The sequence below is a fragment of the Hyperoodon ampullatus genome, assembly GCF_949752795.1.
Source record: "Hyperoodon ampullatus genome assembly, chromosome: 3".
NCBI lineage: Eukaryota > Metazoa > Chordata > Mammalia > Artiodactyla > Ziphiidae > Hyperoodon > Hyperoodon ampullatus.
The window spans coordinates 49,316,262-49,340,316 of record NC_136916.1 but is presented as its reverse complement, the minus strand read 5'-3'; the positions used below and the strand labels follow the sequence as shown (position 1 = coordinate 49,340,316).

The 24,055-nt window shown below is 38.1% G+C and overlaps 1 protein-coding gene across 2 annotated transcripts in view; it reads right to left on the bottom strand.

Moving 5' to 3' along the window:
• Positions 1-24,055, bottom strand: part of MINDY2 (MINDY lysine 48 deubiquitinase 2) — a gene marked incomplete at its 5' end in the record, with an annotated part of 82,469 nt that overhangs the window by 41,922 nt on the left and 16,492 nt on the right. For both annotated transcript variants that reach the window (XM_079699893.1, XM_079699894.1), the window contains 2 exons: positions 3,369-3,527; positions 13,427-13,491. In XM_079699893.1, coding sequence (XP_079556019.1) covers positions 3,369-3,527; positions 13,427-13,491 — 224 coding nt within the window. The remainder of the gene's footprint in view (positions 1-3,368; positions 3,528-13,426; positions 13,492-24,055) is intronic.

The window sequence follows — 24,055 nt, the reverse complement described above, 5'->3', positions numbered from 1 at the left end:
TCAGCATCAGAATCCTTCTGTCACAAAACAAGTAAATAGATAAAAAGCACAGCTCTCAGGCCCAAGAGTTTTAAAACCACTGTGTAGACCAGAAAAGTCTGATGAAAATTTTCTGTCCTATATTGGAGTACCTATTTTTCTTTAAGCATATGAATTCAACTGTTTGCCAGGCAATATGTAGCTACATATACAGTCAGAGGGATGATCTGAGTCCAGTTTTTAAGAACTCAGGCTTAAGTTCCTTAGGTCAAAAGTTCATCCTCCTCAAGAATCTAGGCTACCTGGCATTGCCATCTGCCAGGATCCAACATGACTCACCTTGGAGGTTTCAGATGCTGGACATGTTTAGACTTTTCAGTGATGTTCTCAGAGACAGAGTGCCAAAAAAAAATACAGATGCCCTGCTTATAGTAAGCCACCCTTTCACTGCCCAGAATACCAGTTACCTTTACCAAATGACAGGGATGAAGAAACACTACCAAATCCTTGCTATTATGATCTCTCCTCCCCTATAGGTAATGCATGCATGTTTCATTCCATCAGTTAATATCTATTGAGAACCTACTATGTTCCAGGCACTGTTCTTAACAATGAGAAATAAGAGCCCATCTCTTATAAAACATACACTCAGACTTCCCTGGTGGCGCAGTGGTTAAGAATCCGCCTGCCAGTGCAGGGGACATGGGTTCGATCCCTGGTCCAGGAAGATCCCACATGCTGCAGAGCAACTAAGCCTGTGCACCACAACTACTAAGCCTGTGCTCTAGAGCCCGTGAGCCACAACTACTGAGCCTGCATGCCACAACTACTGAAGCCCGCATGCCTAGAGCCCATGCTCCACAACAAGAGAAGCCACCACAATGAGAAGTCTGCGCACCGCAACAAAGAGTAGCCCCTGCTTGCCGCAACTAGAGAAAGCCCATGCACAGCAATGAAGACCCAACGCAGCCAAAAAAATAATAATAATAAATGAAATAAATAAATTAATCAATTAAAAAAACCCAAAAACATACACTCTACTGGGAGATGAGAGTCAACCAAGTAAATAAATAAATAATAATTCTAGATAATGACTGGGGGAAAAGAGGGTGACTAATTTCAACAAGGGAAGGCCTCTCTAACAAGGTGATATCTGACCTAAGACCTGAATAATGAGGAAGTAGAAATGGGGAGATCTGGGAGAACAATGTGTTAGGGTAGTAAAACAGTGCTCCACAGTGGCCAATCAGCTAGTATAAAAACCCGAGCTAGAAATGAGCTTGGTATGTCTGAAAGACAGAAAGGCAGCTGGTGTTGTTGGAGGGTAGTAAAAAGGTGGGAGAATTATATGAGGTGAAGTTTGACAGGAGGCAGAGTCTAGATCACGCAGTATATCATAAAAACTCTAATACAGGGGCTTCCCTGGTGGCACAGTGGTTGAGAATCTGCCTGCTAATGCAGGGGATATGGGTTCGAGCCCTGGTCTGGGAGGATCCCACATGCCGCAGAGCAACTAGGCCCGTGAGCCACAACTACTGAGCCTGCACATCTGGAGCCTGTGCTCCGCAACAAGAGAGGCCGCGATAGTGAAAGGCCCGCACGCTGCGATGAAGAGTGGCCCCCGCTTGCCACAACTAGAGAAAGCCCTCGCACAGAAACGAAGACCCAACACAGCAAAAATAAATAAATTAATTAATAAACTCCTACCCCCAACATCTTCTTTTAAAAAAAAACAAAAAAAAACTCTAATAAAGATTTTGTATCTTATTTTAAAGAACGAAATAATGCCATTTGCAGCAACATGGATGGACCCAGAGATTGTCATACTGACTGAAGTAAGTCAGATAAAGATATATATCGTATGATGTCGCTTATATGTGGTATCTAAAAAAATGGTACAAATGCACTTATTTACAAAATAGAAATAAAGGACTTCCCTGGTAGTGCAGTGGTTAAGAATTCGCCTGCCAATGCAGGGGACACGGGTTCAAGCCCTGGTCTGGGAAGACCCCACATGCCATGGAGCAACTAAGCCCGTGCACCACAACTACTGAGCCTGTGTTCTGGAGCCTGCAAGCCACAACTACTGAGCCCGTGCGCCACAACTACTGAAGCCTGCGTGCTCTAGGGCCTGCGTGCTACTGAAGCCTGCACACCTACAGCCCGTGCTCCACAACAAGAGAAGCCACTGCAATGAGAAGCCTGTGCATGGGAACAGAGAGTAGCCCCGACTTGCCATAACTAGAGAAAGACCACACACAGCAATGAAGACTCAACACAGCCAAAAATAAATAAATAATAAAATTAAAAATAAACAGAAATAGAGTCACAGATGTAGAAAACAGACTTATGGTTACCAGGGGGCAAAGTGGGGGGAGGGTTAAATTGGGAGGTTGGGATTGACATATACACACTACTATATATAAAATAGATAACTAATAATGACCTACTGTATAGCACAGGGAACTCTACTCAGTACTCTCTAATGGCCTATATGGGAAAAGAATCTAAAAAAGAGTGGATATATGTACATGTATAACTGATTCACTTTGCTTTACACCTGAAACCAACACAACATTGTAACTCAACTATACGCCAATAAAAAGTAAAAAAAAAAAAAAAAAAAAAAAAAGATTGTGTATCTTATTTTAGTTACACTGGAGGCTTTTAAGGAAAAGAGTAGGGCGCAGAGATAAAGGGGAGGGTTAATTTTACAAAGATCACTCTGACTGCCAAGGCAATTCACTGGGGGGAAGAATAACCTTTTCAACAAATGGGGCTGGTACAACTGATTATCCACATGCAGAAGAATAACGTTGGATCCCTTCCCCAAACCATATACACAAATCAACTCAAAATGGATCATACTCCTAAATTAAGCACTAAAACTATATACTCTATACTTACATACTTTATATATTATAAATATACAAAGAACTCTTAGAACCCAGTAACAAAAAGACAAATAGCCCAATTAAAAATGGGCAAGAGATTTGCAGATATTTCTCTAAAGAATATATACAAATGGCTCATAAGCACATGAAAAGATGATCAACATCATTAGTCATTAGAGAAATGCAAACAAATCCACAATGAGATACAACTTTACACCTACTAGGATGGCTGTAATCAAAAAGATAGACAATAACAAGTGTTGGTGAGGATGTGGACTCAGCTTTGTAGTTGGCCTCTAACTCCAAGAAATTATAGTCAGAAGTCTTGGGCAGATTTAGCAGTCTGGAGCACTGTGCTCCTAACCTCACAATGTGGCTAATTTCATGTAAAAGCACAAAAACATAAGTATCAGAAAATATAAATCTAGATTAATTTGCCAAATTAATGGATTTTTACTATATTTGTGTTCATATAATTTAAGATCTTCTACTTACCTGAGGGTCCACTAGCCATCCATGGTACAGAGGAATATCAAGAAGATCAAATACTATGCATTCTGGTGTATATTCAAACACTCGAACACCAGTGAATTTTACATTTACATCCAAGCCTGTCTGTAGTTTGTGCAGTACTGCCATAGCATCACTCATATTCTGAAAATAGAAAGGGGAAGAGAAAAAATGAGGAAAATCAAACAACAACAAAAAAGATATTTAAATGCAGGCACATTTACTACAAATTTTCCATTTTATCCAATTTATTCATCCCTTCCATTTTTATTATTAAGTACCTACTATGTGCCAGGCACTAGTATGAGTTCTAATGATAAAATAGTGGATAAAACAAAGTTCCTAATCTCATGGAACTAACATTCTACTATGAGAGACAAATACATAAATTAAAAAGTCAAGCATTAGTAAGAAAAATTGAACAGGATAAGTATGTACAGAGTGAGAGGGGTGAGGGACCTGTTTTTAGACCAGGAAGTCCAAAGACAAAATTTCTAGTCAAAGAGGAAGGCCTCTCCCACTTCTAGGTATATTCTTAAAAGAATTGAAAGAATTTAAAGCATCATCTTGAAGAGATATGTGTACACCCATATTCACTGCAGCATTATTCACAACAGCCAAGAGGTGGAAGCAGCTCAAATGTCCATTAACAGATAAATGCATAAAGGGAACATAGTGTACATATACAATGGAATATTATTCAGCCTTAAAAAAAAGGAAATACTATTACATGCTACAACATGGATGAAACTTGAGGACATTATGCTGAGTGAAATAAGCTGCTGCAAAAGAACAAATACTGTATGACTCCACTTATGTGAGATATCTAGAGTAGTCAAAATCATGGAAATAGAAAGTAGAATGGTAGTTGTCAGGAGCTGGAGGGAGGGAGATCTGGACAGTTGTTCAACGAGTAAAGAATTTTAGTTTTACAAGATGAAAATGTCCTAGAGATGTTACACAAGAATATAAATACAGTTAACACGACAAAACTATACACTTAAAAATGGTTAAGAGAGTAAATTTTATATTATGTTTTTTAACCACAATTTTAAAAAAAGAAAGAAAGAAAAAGAAATGAGCTATCAAGCCATGAACAGACATGGAGAAAATTTACATGTACATTACTAAGTGAAAGAAGCCAATCTGAAATATATTGTATGATTCCAAATGACACAGTGGGAAAAGGCAAAACGATGGAGACAGTAAAAAAGATCAGTGGTTGCCAGGGGTTAGGAGGAGGGAGGGATGTACTGGCAGAGCACTGAGGATTTTTACAGCAGTGAAAACTATTCTGTAGGATACTATAATGGTGGATACCTGTCATTATACATTTCTCAAAACCCAAAGAATGTATAAACACCAAGAGTGAACCCTAATGTAAACTATGGACTTTGGGTAATAATTATGTATCAATGTAAATGGTAGGAGATGAAGTCTGAGAGAAAGAGGCTGGATCACAAAGACTTGTTGGTCAAATTAAAGAGTCGTTCTGTCCACATCAGTTTTCTCAATAAACATGGTCATGTAAGTGTGTAATGAAGACTATTTTAAAACATGTTTTTCTAAACGTTTTAATATATTAAATATGGACATAATTTAGAGGAACAAATAAAAACCAATATATAAAATTTGATAAAATTTTATTGAATCCCTACTGTTAATCAGACACTGTGCTACATACTAAAGATATAAAACAGGAGTAGACTATACCCTACTTATAGGCTATAGTAGAAAGGGTGAACTATACTCTACTATAACTGTATACTCTACTATAACTCTAACTCTAACTCTACTATACCTTATAGTAGAAAGGGTGAACATGAAATAAATCCTGTTATATTAAAATTAGGGACTCTCACTGAAATCTGAGAAGGACAAATTTAGGTCATAATAACAAAGTTCTGTTTTACCAAATAACTTATAAAATTCCATGCTAAGAGACTATACAGACTGAAAACAAATTATTCAAATGTTTTAAATTTATGAATGAAGAATTTATAACAGGATAACACTGTTATATACTCTTTGGATTTTGTCAGTTTCACCTCTAATAACTATATTCCCCTAAAACAATATATTTTCTCAGTCTTCCTAAAAGTTGAACCCTTGAAAACAATCAGCTCGGGCTTCCCTGGTGGCGCAGTGGTTGAGAGTCCGCCTGCCGATGCAGGGGACATGGGTTCGTGCCCCGGTCCGGGAAGATCCCACATGCCGTGGAGCGGCTGGGCCCGTGAGCCATGGCCGCTGAGCCTGCACGTCCAGAGCCTGTGCTCCACAACGGGAGAGGCCACAACAGTGAGAGGCCCGCGTACCGCAAAAAAAAAAAAAGAAAAAAAAAACAATCAGCTCACATTTTTTTCCTTTCAGTGTTTTAAAACTTTTCCTAAAGCCATAACAATGATGAATGTGAGAAAATAGTAACAATAATGAGCCACTGTAGGATTATAGTTCTACTATTGATACTACTGATTTTTTTCTGCTATCTGTTAAATTCTTAGTTGCCAGTCATCTAGTTTCCTTCAGGGGGAAGTATCATTTCTAACAGCTCCTGGACTCAAGCTTATACCTTTATGTATCTTCTACATTTTTAATAGATTATATAATGTTAAAATAACTAAGTTAATACAATTAATAATCTCCATAAATAAAACTGATAAAAATAAACAAATTTATAAACAAAGAGTTAAAAAGAGTATTTTGCCATCTTGTTCCTGAATCCAAATGGGTGCTTACAAGAAAGGATTACTACTCCTTTAAGCCAGTAGTTCAACTTTTTCTTAAAATTTTTCTTAAAGGTACAGTTAACGTGGTGAAATTTTAAATTTAAATATAAGATATATTTTAAAAATATATTTGCAGTCATATAAAAACCTGTCACAAACACACACACACACACACACACAGTATTTTCTTGTGTTGTCATCATTAAGCAAAACGGAAAAAAATACACTCTTTGTTCATATTATGCTTTCTGGTAAAAGGGTTCTTAATTAGGAAGACTGCAGCTCTGCATTGGTCTTTCTAAAATTTAGGCTTAAACATTTCTGCTCACACAAAACTACACAAAAAGAACCTTGTTACATCACACCTGTGGAACATTAAACACCAGCTTAGACTCAGTCTTATCAGCTTGGTACATACTATTCTCAAAACTAATGGTAGGGGCTTCCCTGGTGGTGCAGTGGTTGAGAATCTGCCTGCCAATGCAGGGGACACGGGTTCGAGCCCTGGTCTGGGAGGATCCCACATGCCGCAGAGCAACTAGGCCCGTGAGCCACAACTACTGAGCCTGCGCGTCTAGAGCCTGTGCTCCACAACAAGAGAGGCTGCGATAGTGAGAGGCCTGCGCACCACGATGAAGAGTAGCCCCCACTTGCTACAACTAGAGAAAGCCCTCACACAGAAACGAAGACCCAACGCAGCCATAAATAAAAATTTAAAAAAAAAAACTAATGGTAATGCAATCACAATACCTTATAAATAGTTTTAGAGCTTATTTTAAATGCAGGGTACTTTCTGTCTGACATGTTTATAAGAAATGCAAGTGGTTGTTAGTGTCTGTTTCAACTTTGAAGCAAAACTTTACTTCCAATCATTTTCCAAGAGTCTAGATAACCTTAATGGAAACATATCCTGAGACTGCAAGACAGACTTGAAACAAAGTGTTGATATCATTTGCAAATACTCATCACTCAAGATTTTCTCAAAAATCAACTACCATATGGTAACACATATATATGGAATAAAAGAATATGGTTCTGATGAACCTAGGAGCAGGACAGGAATAAAGAGGCAGACGTAGAGAATGGACTTGAGGACATGGGGAGGGGGAAGGGTAACCTGGGACGAAGTGAGAGAGTAGCACTGACATATATACACTACCAAATGTAAAATAGATAGCTGGTGGGAAGCAGCTGCATAGCACAGGGAGATCAACTTGGTGCTTTGTGACCACCTAGAAAGGTGGGATAGGGAGGGCGGGAGGGAGACGCAAGAGGGAGGGGATATGGGGATATATGTATACATATAGCTGATTCACTTCGTCATACAGCAGAAACTAAGACAACATTGTAAAGCAATTATACGTCAAATAAAGATGTTAATAAATAAATAAATAAATAAGATTTTCTCAAGACTGTGCAACAGAAGTAAAATGAATTTTGAGGTTAATGTGAAACTGCAACTATGATCCATAATTTCTAATTTCAAGTTTTTGTATTAATCATAATAGCCTTGCTGATTTCAATAAGAAATGATACAAATTTGATAAATAAATTATATAAATTTAACCATAACACTTTATACTTATAAAATATTTACTGGTTTTATATATTGAAGGTTAGCCTAAGATTTCATTTGAAAAGAAGTTTCCATTGTGAAAAATGGAAATCCTTGCTTTAAGCTACAAATTCCAATAGAATTTAAATGATTTAGCATATCTATTTGGCTTTAGCTATGGATATCCTACCTTACACAGGGATGCAATGCAACATACTGGCTTTTCCATTTTATTAGGACTAGGTTATTTGAACATTCAAATTCAAGAAATTTTGCAATACCAAAATGAATTTTGTTTTCTTTTTGCCATTTGGATACTGTTGAAAGTATGTAGTAAGGGTTCCTTTGAAAGTAAACATAAAGGTTCCAATGATGTCTGTTTCTTCCCTGCCTGATACTTCTCCCACTGTAAGAACCTGATTTCTTCTTGCCTTCCATTGTCAAACAAAGGAAGAATACTGAAGAAAATGAAGCTCTGCTTGCTTTCTTAAGCTCCAATAATTTTGAGCCCAGTGGTCACCTCCTATATTACAGAATAGTATCTCTAAAGAACATGCCAAGCAATGTAGACACATTGAAACTATGAAACAGCAGATTTAGTCCTAATGACATACCCCAGACATCATTTGCTGAATTGTTTCCTACATATAATTTAATTATAAAATATATACAAATGAGGAAAGATAAATCAATAACAAATTCACTTGAAAGTCAATTTTTTTCAAGGAAAATACCAAGTTATCATTCTACATAGGCGTGTAGAACGACATCTATGTTTCATTCTACATTGCATATAGATTCACATAAAAGAGAGATCAGCAAAGTATGGCCTGTGGGTCAAATAAGGCTGTGAGCTAAGAATGGTTTTTACATTTTTAAAAGGGTGTAAAAAGAGAAAACAAAGAATATGCCCAAAAAGCCACTGAGACTCCCTCTTGCAAGAGCACCGGAACCACAACCAACTGCTGGACAATCATGGACAGGAAGACACTGGAACTCACCAAAAAAGATACCCCATCTCCAAAGACAAAGGAGAAGCCACAATGAGACGGTAGGAGGGGTACAATCACAATAAAATCAAATCCCATAACTGCTGGGTGGGTGACTCACAAACTGGAGAACACTTATATCACAGAAGTCCACCCAGTGCAGTGAAGGTTCTGAGCCCCACATCAGGCTTCCCAACCTGGGGGTCCAGAAACAGTAGGAGGAATTCCTAGAGAATCAGGCTTTGAAGGCTAGCGGGATTTGATTGCAGGACTTTGACAGGACAGGGGAAAGAGAGACTCCACTCTTGGAGGGCACACACAAAGTAGTGTGCACATCGGGACCCAGGGGAAGGAGCAGTGACCCCACAGGAGACTGAACCAGACCTACCTGCTAGTGTTGGAGGGTCTCCTGCAGAGGCGGGGGGTGGCTGTGGCTTACTGTGGGGACAGGGACACTGGCAGCATAAATTCTGGGAAGTACTCCTTGGCGTGAGCCCTCCCAGAGTCTGCCATTAGCCTCACCAAAGAGCCGGGTAGGCTCCAGTGCTGGGTCGCCTCAGGCCAAACAACCAACATGGAGGGAACCCAGCCTCACCCATCAGCAGACAAGCAGATTAAAGTTTTACTGAGCTCTGCCTACTAGTGCAACAGCCAGCTCTACCCACCACCAGTCCCTCCCATCAGAAAACTTGCACAAGCCTCTTAGATAGCCTCATCCACTAGAGGGCAGACAGCAGAGCAAGAAGAACTACAATTCTGCAGCCTGTGGAAGGAAAACCACATTCACAGAAAGACAGATAAAATGAAAAGGCAGAGGACTTTGTACCAGATGAAGGAACAAGATAAAACCACAGAAAAACAACTAAATGAAGTGGAGACAGGCAACCTTCCAGAAAAAGAATTCAGAATAATGATAGTGAAGATGATCCAGGACCTCGGGAAAAGAATGGAGGCAAAGATCGAGAAGATGCAAGAAATGTTTAACAAAGGCCTAGAAGAATTAAAGAACAAACACCTAGAAAAGTTAAAGAACAAACAAACAGATGAAGAATACAATAACTGAAACAAAAAATACACTAGAAGGAATCAATAGCAGAATAACTGAGGCAGAAGAACGGATAAGTGGGCTGGAAGACAGAATGGTGGAATTCACTGCCGTGGAACAGAATAAAGAAAAAAGAATGAAAAGAAATGAAGACAGCCTAAGGGACCTCTGGGACAACATTGAATGCAACAACATTTGCATTATAGGGGTCCCAGTAGGAGAAGAGAGAGAGAAAGGACGCAAAAAAATATGTGAAGAGATTATAGTCAAAAACTTCCCTAACATGTGAAAGGAAATAGCCACCCAAGTACAGGAAGTGCATTAAGTCCCAGGCAGGATAAACCCAAGGAGAAACACGCTGACACACATAGTAATCAAACTGACAAAAATTAAAGACAAAGAAAAATTATTGAAAGCAACAAGGGAAAAAGGACAAATAACACACAAGGGAACTCCCATAAGGTTAACAGCTGATTTCTCAGCAGAAACTCCACAAGCCAGAAGGGAGTGAAACAATATATTTAAAGTGATGAAAGGGAAGAACATACAACCAACATTACTCTACCTGGCAAGGATCACATCCAGATTCAATGGAGAAATCAAAAGCTTTACAGACAAGCAAAAGCTAGGAGAATTCAGCACCACCAAACCAGCTCTACAACAAATGCTAAAGGAACTTCTCTACGTGGGAAACACAAGAGAAGAAAAGGACCTACAAAAACAAACCCCAAACAATTAAGAAAGTGGTAATAGGAGCATACATATCAATAATTACCTTAAACATGAATGGATTAAATGCTCCAACCAAAAGACACAGGCATGCTGAATGGATACAAAAACAAGACCCACATATATGCTGTCTACAAGAGACCCACTTCAGACCTAGGAACACATACAGACTGAAAGTGAGGGGATGGAAAAAGATATTCCATGCAAATGGAAATCAAAAGAAAGCTGGAGTAGCAATACTTATATCAGATAAAATAGACTTTAAAATAAGAATGTTACAAGAGACAAGGAAGGACACTACATAATGATCAAGGGATCGATCCGAGAAGAAGATATAACAATTGTAAATATATATGCACCCAACACAGGAGCACCTCAGTACATAAGGCAACTGCTAACAGCTATAAAAGAGGAAATCGACAGTAACACAATAATAGTGGGGGACTTTTAACAGCTCACTTACACCAATGGACAGATCATCCCGACAGAAAATTAATAAAGAAACACAAGCTTTAAATGACACAATGGACCAGATAGATTTAATTGATATTTATAGGACATTCCATCCAAAAATAGCAGATTACACTTTCTTCTCAAGTGCACATGGAACATTCTCCAGGATCGATCACATTGTGGGTCACAAATCAAGCCTTGGTACATTTAAGAAAATTGAAATCATATCAAGCATCTTTTCCGACCACAATGCTATGAGATTAGAAATCAATTACAGCAAAAGAAACCATAAAAAACACAAACACATGGAGTAAACGTAAACAATACGTTACTAAATAACTAAGAGATCACTGAAGAAATTAAAGAGGAAATCAAAAAATATCTACAGACAAATTACAATGAAAACATGATGATCCAAAACCTATGGGATGCAGCAAAAGCAGTTGGGATTGACATATATACACTAATATGTATAAAATGGATAACCAATAAGAACCTGATATATAAAAGAAATTTTTTTTAAAAAAGATGACATAAACAGATGGAGAGATATACCATGTTCTTGGACTGGAAGAATCAATATTGTTAAAATGACTATACTACCCAAAGCAATCTACAGATTCAATGCAATCCCTATCAAATCACCAATGGCATTTTTTACAGAACTAGAACAAAAAACTTAAAATTTGTATGGAGACACAAAAGACTCCGAATAGCCAAAGCAGTCTTGAGGGAAAAAAATGGAGCTGGAGGAATCAGACTCCCTGGCTTCAGACTATACTACAAAGCTACAGTAATCAAGACAATATGGTACTGGAACAAAAACAGAAATATAGATCAATGGAACAGGATAGAAAGCCCAAAGATAAACCCACGCACCTATGGTCAACTAATCTATGACACAGCAGGCCAGGATGTACAATGGAGAAAAGACAGTCTCTTCAATAAGTGGTACTGGGAAAACTGGACGGCTACATGTAAAAGAATGAAATTAGAACACTCCCTAACACCATACACAAAAATAAACTCAAAATGGATTAAAGACCTAAATGTAAGGCCAGACACTATAAAAGTCTTAGAGGAAAACATAGGAAGAACACTCTTTGACATAAATCACGGCAAGATCTTTTTTGATCCACCTCCTAGAATAACGGAAATAAAAATAAACAGACTTATAAATAAATAATAAAACAGACTTATAAATAAAAATAATGAGACGTAAGAGCTTTGCAAAGCAAAGCAAACCACAAACAAGACAAAAAACAACCTTCAGAATGGGAGAAAATATTTGCAAACGAATCAACGGACAAAGGATTAATCTCCAAAATATATAAACAGCTCATGTAGATCAATATTAAAAAAACAAACAACCCAATCAAAAAATGGGCAGAAGACCTAAATAGACATTTTTCCAAAGAAGACATACAGATGGCCAAGAAGCACATGAAAAGCTGCTCAACATCACTAATTATTAGAGAAATGCAAATTAAAACTACAATGAGGTATCACCTCACACCAATTAGAATGGGCATCATCAGAAAATCTACAAACAACAGATGCTGGAGAGGGTGTGGAGAAAAGGGAATCCTCTTGTACTGTTGGTGGGAATGTAAATTGATACAGCCACTATGGAGAACATAATGGAGGTTCCTTAAAAAACTAAAAACAGAATTACCATATGACCCAGCAATCCCACTATTGGGCATATACCCAGAGAAAACCATAATTCAAAAGACACATGCACCCCAATGTTCATTGCAGCACTATTTACAATAGCCAGGTCATGGAAGCAACCTAAATGCCCATCGACAGACGAATGGATAAAGAAGATATGGTATGTATATATACAATGGAATATTACTCAGCCATAAAAAGGAACAAAATTGGGTCATTTGTAGAGACGTGGATGGATCTAGAGACTGTCATACAGAGTGAAGTAAGTCGGAAAGAGAAAAAGAAATATCGTATATTAATGCATATATGTGGAACCTATAAGAATGGTACAGGGTTTCCCTGGTGGCGCAGTGGTTGAGAGTCCGCCTGCCGATGCAGGGGACACGGGTTCGTGCCCCAGTCCGGGAAGATCCCACATGCCACGGAGCGGCTGGGCCCGTGAGCCATGGCTGCTGAGCCTGCATGTCCGAAGCCTGTGCTCCGCAACGGGAGAGGCCACAACAGTGAGAGGCCCGCGTACCGCAAAAAAAAAAAAAAAAAAAAAAAAAAAAAAAAAAAAAGAATGGTACAGATGAACTGGTTTCAAAGGCAGAAATAGAGACACAGATGTAGAGAACAAACGTATGGACACCAAGGGGGGAAAGTGGTGGGGGGGTGGTGTGGTGGTGGTGTGATGAATTGGGAGATTGGGATTGACATATATACACTAATATGTATAAAATAGATAACTAATAAGAACCTGCTGTATAAAAAATAAATAAAATTCAAAAATTCAAAAAAAAAAAAAAAAGAAAAGCCACTGATAGAGACCAATGAATATGTCCGTAAGTAAAAATTAACTATCTTAATATAACAAAAATTGTATCTATTACCTGCTCATAGTTTAAACGTTGAATTTCTGAAATTTCTTTTGGCTTTGTATCAAGCATGTAATCTCCTGTAAAAAGAAATTGTAAAGTTGCCTTTTAAAAATGTTACTTTTTTTCTAATTACAAAGGTAATATATTTTAATTATAAATTGTAGCAATAGGTAACATAAAATATTGACCCCCCCCATTCAGAGAAAATCAATGTTAACTGTTAGCTAAGGTCTCACATATTTTTTTCAGTGTACATCCTATGTTTTGAACTTTCTTTTTCTTCCTCTTTATATTTAAGCATCTTTCCATGTCACTACAATAAAGCTCTAAAAGGTTTTTACCAAGTTTCACTGCTATCAGCAAGATAACTATTACCACAATACTGTTCCAAGAATGGGTGTCATCAGTCTTCTAAATGTTTGTCATTCTTAGAAGTAAGCAAACACTTTTTTTTGCATTTAAAAAATTGGTATCTTAGTGGTTACCAGTGAGGAGAGGGGAGAGAGAGAGGCAAGAAAGGGGTATGGAATTGAGATACAAACTACTATGTATAAAATAGATATGCAACAAGAATATATTGTATAGCACAGGGAATTATAGCCATTATTTTGTAATAGCTTTTAATGGAGTATAATCTGTAAAAATACTGAATCACTATGCTGTACAACTGAAACTAATATAATATTGTAAAGCAACTATACTTCCCCCAAATTGATATATTTTTATACATGTATTTTCACTTGGTATCACCTTTTTAATACATAAATGACTTTTTAAAAAATAAATTTATTTACTTATTTATTTTTGGCTGCATTGGGTCTTTGTTGCTGCACGCGGGCTTTCTCTAGTTGCAACGAGCAGGGGCTACTCTTTGTTGCAGTGCACGGCCTTCTTATGGCGGTGGCTTCTCTTGTTGCAGAGCACAGGCTCTAGGCATGCAGGCTTCAGTAGTTGTGGCACACAGGCTCAGTAGTTGTGACTCGCGGCCTCTAGAGTGCAGGCTTAGTTGCTCCATGGCATGTGGGATCTTCCCAGCCCAGGGCTCAAACCCATGTTCCCTGCATTGGCAGGCGGATTCTTAACCACTGTGCTACCAGGGAAGCCCCTATAAATGACTTTTAGTATATGTGATACCTTTTAAATATATGTAGCATCATTTTAATACATGCGGTAACTTTTTATCCATGTTTTGCCTTTTTAACTATGTATTAATTATATATACTTTTCTTTGAATTGCCTGCCTATACAAGTATCATTTGTTTTTTTTACTGAACCATAAAAGCTCTTTTTCAGTTAGAGGAATTAGAACATTTCCTTTTATACATGGTAAATTTTTTTTTTCCCATAATGGCTTCCGACTTTATGGTAATGTTTTTTGCCTACTTTTCACCATACAGAAATATATAATTTCAGTATAGTCAAATTCTTCTATTATAGCTTCTGGGTTTGATGGGTTTGATGTCATGTTAGAAAGATTTTCACCTCTTCAGAGTACACAAACATTCACATATACTTTCTTCATGTAATTTTATGTTTGTCTTTTTTTTTACGTTTAAATCTTTAATTTATCTGGAATTAATTTTGATATAAACGGTGATACATGGAACTAACTTCTCAGCCAGCCTCCCAAATCACTAAGTTGATAAATAGTTTTATTAACTTTTATTTTCAAATTCAAAATAAACTTCTATGTGTATGTATGACTGATTCACTTTGTTATAAAGCAGAAACTAATAAAAAATAAATAAATATTTAAAAAAATAAAAATAAAAAAATAAACTTCTAAAGACTGCATCAAGTATTCTTTTAGGGACTTCCCTGGTGGCACAGTGGTTAAGAATCCGCCTGCCAATGCAGGGGACATGGGTTCGAGCCCTGGTCCGGGAAGATCCCACATGCCAAGGAGCAACTAAGCCTATGCGCCACAACTACTGAGCCTGCACTCTAGAGCCCGTGAGCCAAAACTACTAAGCCAATGAGCCACAACTACTGAAGCCCATGCGCTTAGAGCCTGTGCTCTGCAACAAGAGAAGCCACCACAAATGAGAAGCCCCTGCACTGCAACAAAGATTAGCCCCTGCTTGCTACAACTAGAGAAAGCTGTGCGCAGCAACGAAGACCCAACGCAGCCAAAGATAAATAAATAAATAAATAAGTTTTAAAAAAGTATTCTTTTAGTCTCTCCAACTCTGATAATAAAGGAATTCCTATGAACATCAATATATATTATTATTTTTGCTTTTATTTAGAACTTTAAGATGGCAAAATCTAACTGATAACAATTTTATTCCACCATAGGTACAGGAACTCTAAATCACTAAATTAATTCATTCACAGAAATATATAAGCAAGTGTATTTAACAAATATTTTTGAATCCTTACTATACATGGCACATTGTATATTTACATGTTGAGGTTTTAATATAGCATCTAACTGAAAACTACGCTTTGAGTAAATTTTATACATTATTTATTCAAATAATTGAGAACATATTTGCTATACTTGTATCCTGTATCTCATTTGAGCTCTGTATTTATCCTGATAAAAGACTGTAGTGTATGCTTTCCTACAACTTTAATAGGGTCAGGATGCAGAACATTACATAATTCAATACTAAATGACCCTAGATATGCTATCATAGATTAAAGCTTAGGTGCTAAGAATAGAATAATTATTGGGAAAGACTCAGATAAGCAACTCCTCTTTTCCTGAGGTCAGAAAAGATCCTCAGACAAGAGAAGAATGGCCTGACTAAGGGAGGCAGCCTCTTTGATGGACCTCAATGAGCCCTATAGCCTGGCATTCATATCTTTGTATAATCACCTTCCCTTGAGTGTGGACTGGATTCACTTCTAGTGAATCAAATACAATAGAATTAATGAAATGTCACTTACAAAATTACAAAAGAAAATATTGTGTCGTTTGTCATGGTGCTTTCTCATTTGCTCACTCTGAGGAATGCCACCTGCCATGTTCTGAGCTGCCTGTTGGAGATGCCCATGGCAAGGAATTGAAGGAAGCCTCTAGAGAGAGAGCCACAGAGAGCCACAGTCAATGAGGAACTGAGAACCTCAGTCCAACAACCTGTGAGGAACTGAATCCTGCCAACAACCAAGTGAGTTAGCTTGGAAGCAGATCTTCCTCAGTTGGGCCTGGAGATAAGACTGCAGCCCCAACTGACACATTGACTGCAACCTCATGAGAGACCTTAAGCCAGAGTCACTTAGCCACACCCAGATTCCTGACCTACAGATACTGTGTGATAATAAACGTTCATTGTTCTAAGTGACTAAATTTTGGGGTGATATGAAGCAATAGACATCTGTATTTTTAGGAAAGTTTGTAATAGAGAATTAGATATTTTTAAAAGACTGATTTTGAGTTTTTAAGGGAGCATCTTTCAGTTTTAGATATCTAAATAAATCATCTCTTAAGAATTCTGTCTAGCTTATCTAACCTTTATAACAAAATTGGTCAACAATACTACTTCGATCAAAAATATTTATTGAGGGACTTCCCTGGTGGTCCAGTGGTTAAGAATCTGCCTTCTGTTTGGAAAAACAAAAGACCCCGAATAGCCAAAGCAATCTTGAGAACGAAGAACGGAGCTGGAGGAATCAGGCTCCCTGACTTCAGACTATACTACAAAGCTACAGTAATTAAGACAGTGTGGTACTGGCATAAAAACAGAAAGATAGATCAGTGGATCAGGATAGAAAGCCCAGAGATAAACCCACGCACATATGGCCAACTCATCTTTGATAAAGGAGGCAGGAATGTACAGTGGAGAAAGGACAGCCTCTTCAATAAGTGGTGCTGGGAAAACTGGACAGGGACATGTAAAAGTATGAGATTAGATCATTCCCTAACACCATACACAAAAATAAGCTCAAAATGGATTAAAGACCTAAATGTAAGGCCAGAAACTATCAAACTCTTAGAGGAAAACATAGGTAGAACACTCTATGACATAAATCACAGCAAGATCCTTTTGGACCCACCTCCTAGAGAAATGGAAATAAAAACAAAGATAAACAAATGGGACCTAATGAAACTTCAAAGCTTTTGCACAGCAAAGGAAACCATAAACAAGACCAAAAGACAACCCTCAGAATGGGAGAAAATATTTGCAAATGAAGCAACTGACAAAGGATTAATCTCCAAAATTTATAAACAGCTCATGCAGCTCAATAGCAAAAAAACAAACAACCCAATCCAAAAATGGGCAGAAGACTTAAATAGGCACTTCTCCAAAGAAGATATACAGACTGCCAACAAACACATGAAAGAATGCTCAACATCATTAATCATTAGAGAAATGCAAATCAAAACTACAATGAGATATCATCTCACACCAGTCAGAATGGCCATCATCAAGAAATCTAGAAACAATAAATGCTGGAGAGGGTGTGGAGAAAAGGGAACACTCTTGCACTGCTGGTGGGAATGTGAATTGGTACAGCCACTATGGAGAACAGTATGGAGGTTCCTTAAAAAACTAAAAATAGAACTACCATATGACCCAGCAATCCCACTACTAGGCATATACCCTGAGAAAACCATAATTCAAAAAGAGACATGTACCAAAATGTTCATTGCAGCTCTATTCACAATAGCCCGGAGCTGGAAACAACCTAAGTGTCCATCATCAGATGAATGGATAAAGAAGATGTGGCACATATATACAATGGAATATTACTCAGCCATAAAAAGGAACGAAACTGAGCTATTTGTAATGAGGTGGATAGACCTAGAGTCTGTCATACAGAGTGAAGTAAGTCAGAAAGAGAAAGACAAATACCGTATGCTAACACATATATATGGAATTAAAAAAAAAAAAAAGTCATGAAGAACCTAGGGGTAAAACGGGAATAAAGACACAGACCTACTTGAGAACGGACTTGAGGATATGGGGAGGGTGAAGGGTAAGCTGTGACAAAGCGAAAGAGAGGCATGGACATATATACACTACCAAACGTAAGGTAGATAGATAGTGGGAAGCAGCCGCAGAGCACAGGGAGATCAGCTCGGTGCTTTGTGACCGCCTGGAGGGGTGGGATAGGGAGGGTGGGAGGGAGGGAGGCGCAATAGGGAAGGGATGTGGGAACATCTGTGTATGTATGACTGATTCACTTTGTTATAAAGCAGAAACTAATAAAAAATAAATTAAAAAAAAAAAAAAAAAAAAGAATCTGCCTTCCAGTGAAGGGGATGCAGGTTCAATCCCTGGTCAGCGAACTAAGATCCCACATGCCGTGGGGCAACTAAAACCACACGCCGCGACTGCTGAGCCCGCACACTCTAGAGTCCGCGTGCCACAACTAGAGAGCACACATGCTGCAACTACTGAGCCCATGGGCTCTGGAGCCCGCGGGCCACAACTAGAGAGCTCACACGCTGCCAACTACTGAGCCTGCATGCCCTGGAGCCCGTGCGCCACAGTGAAGAGACCGTGCGCTGCAAAAAAAGATCCCACATGCTGCAACGAAGATCCTGCGTGCTGCAACTAAGACCTGACGCAGCCAAATAAATAAATAAATAAAACATTTTTTAAAAAACAGTATTTATTGAAAGTGTATTCCGTGTTTAGCAACAGGTTAACGTGTTTGGAAATGAGCGTTTCCCTTAAAAAACTAATAATTTGGTTGGGCAAAGAACATACAGGAAACAATAAAATAACAATAAGGTATAATAGAGTGTAAAATGTAATAAAGGCCTTAAGTACCAAGTGATTTTGAAAAGAAATATTGATAAAGCCTGTAGCACTTAGAAATATCCTTTGTAGGGGGTAGTATCTAAAGCAGATTCAGAAAAATTGGCAGAGCTTGCCAAGGCAGTGAGAGGAAAAAGCATTCTTTGAGGGTGAAAGAATGATGGGAAAAGCAAATATAAGAAACATCTTAGGGCTTCCCTGGTGGCGCAGTGGTTGAGAGCCCGCCTGCCGATGCAGGGAACACGGGTTCGTGCCCCGGTCCGGGAAGATCCCACATGCCGCGGAGCGGCTGGGCCCGTGAGCCATGGCCGCTGAGCCTGCGCGTCCGAAGCCTGTGCTCCGCAACGGGAGAGGCCACAACAGCACGAGGCCCACATACCGCAAAAAAAAAAAAAAAAAAAAAAGAAACATCTTGCTATATGGGCAGTTTATAAGGAGGTTTATACATAAGGTTTATGTTGCAGAGTGGTGGGAAATATGGCTGGATGGGTAACCTTGATCAGATTATAGAAAATCATAAATAATACATCAGTAAGTCTGGCTGCTTGTGAAAGATCATAAGGGAACCTTTCTGTTTTTAAGTAGACAAGTGAAGGATGAAATTGGTGCTTTAAGAAGATAACACTGATATGTAGGCTAATTTGGAGAGTAGAGGAAACAAAAGAGCTTGAAATAAATCACATTCCGAAGTACCAGTATACAGAGAGAGGAAAGAATTTCAAAGAAAGAATCCATAAGACTTTGCTATTAATGGGGTATTTCAGACAAACAGAAATTAAGAAACAAAAGCCTGACAGCCACATTAGGCCAAAAAAGGAAGAGAGGGTTTGGCAGTAGGTAGTAGGTAACTTATCCCAGGTGAGCATTTGGAAAAGAAGAGACACAGTCAACTGTGGGCAAAATTGAAATGCTTCAACATTGACCTCCTTTTATAGTATTTATGTTCAAAACATAAAATAAATTAACTTTTAAAAAGTCAGACAGCACCATCATCCTAACAACTATTTTCCTTACTATAATACGATGCTAGTCTCACCATCATACAAACTGTCTTGGATGGTTGAAACCTTAGTGTATATTCTAGTTTGTGTTGTGCTTTTTTACCTCATCTTCCTAACCATTTTCTGCCTTCCACCTACACTTCTTCCCCACTTTATTAGACCTCCTAGCACTTACTAGGAGCTTTCATGTTGCTTTCTTGAGGCCAAAGCCCTGCAACAAGCCATGTCCATGTTTGGCCCTGCTCTAATACTCCAGTAACAGAAATTTCCAAATTAAAATTCCCTCCTCCTCTAAACTTTGACAATCAAAATTCCCATTCCTGTGGCTCCTCAGCTAGGTACTAGGAAAACCTTTAATGGTTTCTTTACAATCTTTCTACTAGTGTTTGCTTATTAATGAAAAAGTATCTCTGGTTCCCCCAGAGAACTGGAGTAATCTCAAGAGAACAAAATCCAAATAGCTTAGAAAATTAAACAATTTGTTTTGGCAGGATTGGCTTTAAATAAAGTTTACTTTTGGTGAGGCAGGGTTTTCAGAATCTCTCTTCTCACATTATTCTTGCTCACTTCTCTCCCACCTCCCATTAGGATCATATTACTTTCATGCTGTCCCTGTAGATGAGTCTCCTCGCCCAGGACTTCCAAACCTCTTTAGCTACCCTAGATCTAAATATTACTTCGTCAGTTTTTCTTTTTCCCTATAATTTAAAAAATTCTCTACTCTATGTCCTGCTTCCTCAGGGATTTTTAAAATCTAACAGTTAGATAAATTTAAGATACCAAGATGCACTAATTATTTTCTTTCCAAGAAAAATACCATGTTAACATTTTCTTAGTACATTTATGCAGCCACGTTGACTGTATTGTTGACACCTCCAAATAACTTGTCCACAGTACATAATCAGTAAATATTTGCTGGATAAGAAAAAGAAAAAAAAAAAAAAAGGAAGAGACAAGTAGTAGGAATTTAAAATACTCAATCAAAAACACGAGTGGTAGAAAGGGAGAAGGGATATACTTTTGAGAATACTAGCCTTTCAGCATTTTAAAAATCATATTAGAAGGTGCCTAGATGGAGAGAACACATAATTTAATCTTTCTGAGCTTTGGTTACTTCATCTGTAAAATGAAGAGGTATTATAATTTATGATGCTTTTATTTCCACTCCAATCTTACCCTTTTATACTATTAGTACCTCCATTCATATGCCCTCTGCCTCTGCTCATGGGTCTCTGCCATTACAAATGCATTCTTTAGCTATGGGAACTAACAGCAAAAGAGCTCATTTTGTCTCAGAAGGTAGAATAGAAAAAGGCAAGTAGAGTGATGGTAATAACTAGCAGGCAAGAGGTTAGGTAAATGGCCTCGGTCTATGATAGCACAGACAGCAGAGCCAGGATGACATAAGAAGCTGTGGAGTGGCAGCACAGTTTAAGGTTAGCACTGTCCAACAGAAATACAATGCAAGCCACAAATGCAAGACCATATGTAACTTTAAATTTTTAGTAGCCACATTAAAAAAAGTAAAAAGAAAGAAGTAAAATTAATTTTAATAATATATTTTATTTAGCCCAGTATATTAAATGTCGCCCCTGCTGAACCCCCCCGCCCCGCCCGCCGTGGAAAAATTGTCTTCTACAAAACCAGTCCCTAGTGCCAAAAAGTTTAGGGACCACTGCTCTAACCCATGCATTTCAGCAGGGGCGATGTTACCACCAAGGGGGCAAAAACTGATTCTTGGAGGGTAGGGACAAAAGTATCTTAGATATTATAATGGTTTGTGGCCTTCAAAGGGCCACAGAACATGAAGAGACATACAGTATATCTGTGGTATTAAAATTTCCTGGAGTGAGTGATTAGGGCAAAGATGTCTACAAAGGCTCCTTAGGGGGGCAATACTGAAAAAAAGGTGGAGAAACACTGCTCTACCCAATCCCTGCATGCTGGGAAACTTTAGGAGATGATCCTGGACCCACGTCTCTTCTCTCTTTATACTTTCTCTCTTAATGATCTCATCAATTTCCACAGATTTAAATACAATTTTTATACTAACGACTCCTAAATTCCTATCTTGAATTTCAGTGTCCTCTGGAACTTATGGTCTCTCAAATCTTTTAAGTATTTTCTTTTCTTAATGTTTCCTTCATCTTCTGCCTAAATGAAATTTGGCTCTGCCTTGATGACACTGCAGCCCTCTCAAGTGATGTCTTTTCTCTCTCATACTTCTTTACCGGTGAGCCTGGAGGTGGATCTACTTGCTCCTTAGGGTCATTCTTTCTCTCCCTCCTCCCTAAAACTCCTCAGTTTTAAAACTCATGCTATCATATAATACTACCCATTATCCACCCACCTGGTTATAGTTCTCTACCAACTTTCAGGTCAATCTGCCTCATTCCTAGCTCACTACCTCTCTATGACACAAATCCTGCCATAATTTTTGATAATTTCAATACTCATAGAGATGACGCATCTAATACCCTGAACTTTCTGTTCCTTGACCTCTTTTCCAACAAAAATCTTATATTCCACCTTATCTCAGAAACTCCTTCCCTATGATCATACAGCTTTGTTATTACCAGGCTCCAAAAATTCTTCAGCTGTATCAGGGCCTACAATCCACTAAATCCCGTCACATTTTTCTTCAACATATTTATATCCTCATTTCCTCGTTATGCAACTTAAATATTATAGCTCATCATTATAACCACTCTCTACACATACCTTCAATTTCCTAGACTCTTTCTTCAACATACTCACTTGGCAAAAACCCAGCTCTGGTTAAATCCTGCTCCTCCACTATTCAGGCCTATACTCATGCAGCTGAGTGTGACTGAAGAAATCATACCGCCAATGTTGGCTGGTCTCACTAACCCCAGTGGTAATGCCCAGGAATCATACTTCATCTCCCCATTCACCTCCAACTTGTCTAGGCAACTATTTTATACCTTCCTTCTCATCTTCAACAACTCCTCCTTCATATTCACTCTCAGCTGATGACCTGGTTTCCCGTTTCACTGAGAAAATAGAAGCATTCAAAAGACCTTCTATAAGTTACCATACCCACATCTGTCCACCTACCTGCATCTATTTTTAATACATTCTATCTTCCCTCCTATTGCTAAGGATAAAGTATCTGTACTGCCTAAGACTAATACTTCTATTTGTCTAAAATACTCTTTTCAATTCCTTTCCTTCAATTTTCTCTTTTTAAAAACAGCTTTATAGAAATGTAATTCACATACCATATAATTAACCCATTTAAAGTGTACAATTCAATGTTTTTAAAGTATATTAATAGGATTGTGAAATTATCATCATGATCTAATTTTAGAACATTTTGGTCTCCCCTTAAAGAAACTCTATACCCATTAGCAGTCAATCTCTATTTCCCCCCTATATTCCCGAGTCCTAAGCAACCACTAATCTACTTTCTGTTTCTAAATTTGCCTATTCTGGACATTTGATATAAATGGAATCATATAATAAATGGTATTTTGTGACTTAGCTTCTCTGACTTAGCATAATGTCTTTAAGGTTTATCCATATTACAGCATGTATCAATACATTCCTTTTTATGGCTGAATAATGTTTCACTATATGGATATACCACAGTTTGTTTATCCAGTCATCAGTTTATGGCTATCTGGGTTGTTTCCACTTTTAGGCTATTATTAATAATGCTGCTATGAACATTCCTGTACAAGTTTTTGTGTGAACATGTATTTTTACTTCTCTTGGGTAAAGTTGTAGGATCATAGGTAATTCTATATTTAGCTTTCTAAGGAGCTAACAAACTGTTTTCCACAGTAGCTTCATTATGTTACATTCCTACTGGCTATGTACAATATATAAGGGCTTCTAATTTTCCCCTGTGCCCACTCCAGTCAGGTTTTTATCCTGTGGACTCGCTGAAGTTACCAATTACC